Source organism: Mustela nigripes, chromosome 11, assembly GCF_022355385.1.
Source record: "Mustela nigripes isolate SB6536 chromosome 11, MUSNIG.SB6536, whole genome shotgun sequence".
NCBI lineage: Eukaryota > Metazoa > Chordata > Mammalia > Carnivora > Mustelidae > Mustela > Mustela nigripes.
Window position 1 is genome coordinate 5,271,964 of NC_081567.1, and position 3,586 is coordinate 5,275,549.

Sequence of the window (3,586 nt, forward strand, 5' to 3'; positions counted from 1 at the left end):
CCGTCCACGTGGTGGGACTGGGGGCTGTGGCAGGCTCTGGCCACTGTCGATCTTTGACCGCGGACAGCTGCCCCATGTCCTCAGCGGTTGTGGCCCCAATGTCTTCCCTGCATGTGTGACAGCCAACGGTCAGCCAGCCAGTGAGGTGGCTGGAGTGGGCACCTGTCGATTAGGCGCCAGGGGGGGAGACACAGCAACCTCTGGCAGACCTCCTCCCTGAGCTGGAGTCCTGCCACGTCTCTGGGTGGTCTGAGAAAAGTGCTGAAGGCCACCTAAGCCCAGGGGGCAGTGAGGGGCAGGGGCCGGAGAATGGGCCCGGGATCAGCGCATGTGGAGTCCAGAGTGGACACCAGGTCAAAGAGAAGTGTGGGGGGTCGCTGTGAGGTCAAACTGGAATGGCCAGAGGGTTGGGGTGAGGGTTCCATGTGTGAGGGGGAAGGGGCCTGGGGTCACTGTGCACCACGTGGTCAGCTGCCACTGGACAGGGAGGGGGCCGCCGGGCATGGCTGCCCCAGGTGTCTGCTGGGCGTCCTAAGCATCCACACCTGCTGTGTGACCCCCCAGTGGCCTGTGTTCTGGATTTCAGTTCCAAGGGCCTCCCTTAGAGCTACCACCTGCGGGGACAACCGGCCTGGAGCCATGAAGACCAAGAACCGGCCCCCCAGGCGCCGGGTGCCATCGCAGGACACAGAGGCCACCGCAGGGGAACGGTCCCCGGACAGGGCCCAGCAGGGGTCGGGGCCGGAGCTGGCCAAGGGTCTGCGGAGCAGGACGGCGCGGGCACAGGGGGCACGGGCGGAGGCCGGGCGCCGGCGGCCGGGGCCCTCGGGAGCCGGTGGCCGGCGAGAGAACAGCATCCAGCGGCGGCTGGAGAGCAACGAGCGTGAGCGGCAGCGCATGCACAAGCTGAACAACGCCTTCCAGGCACTGCGGGAGGTCATCCCGCACGTGCGGGCCGACAAGAAGCTCTCCAAGATCGAGACGCTCACTCTGGCCAAGAACTACATCAAGTCACTGACCTCTACCATCCTGACTATGTCCAGTGGTCGCCTCCCGGGCCTGGATGGGCCGGGCCCCAAGCTCTACCAGCACTACCAGCAGCAGCAGGCAGCTGGGGGCACCCTGGGGGCCACGGAGCCCCAGCCCGAGGGCCACCTGCACAGGTACTCCACGCAGATCCACAGCTTCCGAGAGGGCTCCTAGCGCCTGGCCTGGGGGGCAGCGGCCAGGCCCGCTCCCCCCAGCCCTGCTGCCTCCATGCCAAGAGTCCCAGATTGGTGGTGACAGCCCACGTGGACGTTGCCCCAGTGGCTCCATTTCCCTGAACACTCAGCTGCCTGCGTGGAGCACGTCCTGGCCTCCAGGGGACGAGACCAGTGAGCGGCCTGGTCTGGGCCATGGCTCCGGGCAGCATAAAGCCCAAACCGCCGCAGAGGTCCCAGGACCTGCTTTTTAATTGACTAGGGCCACAGTGGACAGGCCTTTGTAACTAAATTCTCTTCACTCCCAACTCCCTCCTGAGGCATGGGGAGATTCCAGAAAAAAGTCAGTTTTGGTAAGTTTTCCCAGCTCCTGCAGAGGCCCAGGCCCTGGAAGGGTCCTCCTCCAACCTCCAATATAGCCTCCTCATTCGGGGTAAACTGAGGCACCGAGCAAACAAAGTCCTCGGCCACAGAGCGTGGCTAAGCCAAGATGACTGACTCGTGTAATTCAGCGTGTGTCAGGTAGAAACCCCCAAGCCCCTAGAGATACTAATCCGATTACCTCAAATTAATTCTAAAGGGACCTTGGCAGGGAGAGCGGCAGGGACCTTGTCCTCGCTCCTGCAGGGTGGGGGCTCCTGACTGTGGAGGGGCTCGCAGCCTGGCACTGGGGGGCTGGGGACAGGTCTGGGAGGGAGGCTGGGAGCCACTGCCTCCCCTAAGCCGCCCACCTCCGTGTCACACAGGTTTGCTGCTTGCTGTCATACTGGTCCCTGCCGGGGACATGTCAGTGGCAGAGGGCGGTCTGACAGAAATTCAGGGTGTTCTTGGGCCCTGCTTGGAGTTGGTGACCCTGCAGGGCTGTCTGTGGGAAGGAGCCTGGGTGGCAAGAGCTCGCCTCCCTAGCCTGGTGCTGCTCCTTCAAGGCAGGCCTGGGCAGTTTGGCAGGTCCCTGGCCGCCTCAGGCCAAGCTTCCTTCTGTAGCGACAGGCTTGGCGACTTTGCTCTCAACGCCTCCTGGCATCTCTCTGCTCTCACCCCTGTGCCCACAGTCAGTATGGGGAGGGGACAGGACAAGCTTGGCAGCCTCAGGCAGGAACAGCAGTGACAGAGGCTGTGGCGAGCGAGGGTCAAGTTGACCTGGCGTATGAGGCTAGAGCTGTCCCCGAAGCCCCCAGGGACCAAGCCCCCCTCCTGGGTGGGGACCAAGGAATATGGAAGCAGGGCTGCCACCCTCCCAGCCCCAGGGGTCCCGGCCCCAACTGCTTCATCCACTGCCAGGCTTGGCGTCAGTATCAAGGACAGCAGGCGGCAGCCCTCAGAGCAGCCATTAGCCACGTTGGTCCTCACTTTCCGGGTCCAACGCTGGCTGGACCCTCCCCAGGCCCCATGAGGCGTGGTCTCGCCCTAGCCATCCTTCAGCACGGTCAGGTGCCCCCCCTCCCCAGGTGCTCCTGGCCTGCCCCTTGGAGGTGGCCCCTTGGGAAGGTCAATGCTCAGAACATTCTGCTGATGGGAGCCGGGCTTGAGGGCCGCTTGGAGCTCAGGACTGACGGGGCTCACGCTTGCTGTGGGTGACCTGGCCAGCTGGAATGCAACACAAGGCCATAGAGCTAAGTGTACCCCCCGAACTTGCTGAAGGAACCCACAAACTGAGCTGAAAGCAGCGGGAGGGGCACCCAGCAGAGGCTCTGTCCCAGAGACCGTGCCTGAAGACCAGGGGTGGTGGGAGGGTCTGTGGGTCCCCACCTTGCAGGTGACAGCTTTCAGAGCTCCTTCTGTCTCACACCGGCACCTGTGTCCACTCTGCTTCCCAGAGGGTGACCTGGGCCCAGATGTCCGGTCCTTCTTCTGCCTCGTGGCCAGAGGGCATGTGCATACCCTGTGGCCATGTCACAGAGGATGCTTGAAGGTACCAGTCGAGCTTTGGGGTGTCTGGTGATGGGCTAGTGAGGCCTGCTGCTGGGTCTGCTCCTTTTGCCCTTGTCTTGGGCACATCTGCCCTGCAAGGAAGCCCAAAGCTGGCCACCCACTGTCCCCAAACTCTGCCACCGGGCCCGCACCCACCTGTGGACCAGACCTGTGTGAGCTCTGGAGGCTGAAATCCCCAGGGACTGGAGCTGAGGAACCAGAACTGTGACCTTTCTGTGTGGGAAAACCTACCTGGAACTGAACGGCCAGTGCCCCTGCTGTAATTGTGGTAAAAATGTTTCTTAAGTGACCCAAATTTGCTTTGATTTCTCGTAATAGTCCCTTCAGAGTACTAATGAAACCAATGCTGTGTCATAAAACAAAAATAAAAAGATTCTATGACGACTGCTACTGTGGGGGAACTGTGCGTTTTCACAAGGTAGCAATAAAGAAATAGCATGTCCTTTATGCTC

General features: G+C 61.9%; 1 protein-coding gene across 1 annotated transcript in view; it reads left to right on the forward strand.

Moving 5' to 3' along the window:
* BHLHA15 (basic helix-loop-helix family member a15) overlaps window positions 1-3,536 on the forward strand; it is a 3,838-nt gene extending 302 nt beyond the window's left edge. The window contains exon 2 of the mRNA XM_059414409.1: window positions 587-3,536. Within this exon, the coding sequence (XP_059270392.1) occupies window positions 640-1,203 (564 nt within the window). The 5' untranslated portion in view covers window positions 587-639 and the 3' untranslated portion in view covers window positions 1,204-3,536. The remainder of the gene's footprint in view (window positions 1-586) is intronic.
* The last annotated feature ends 50 nt before the right edge of the window (window positions 3,537-3,586 follow it).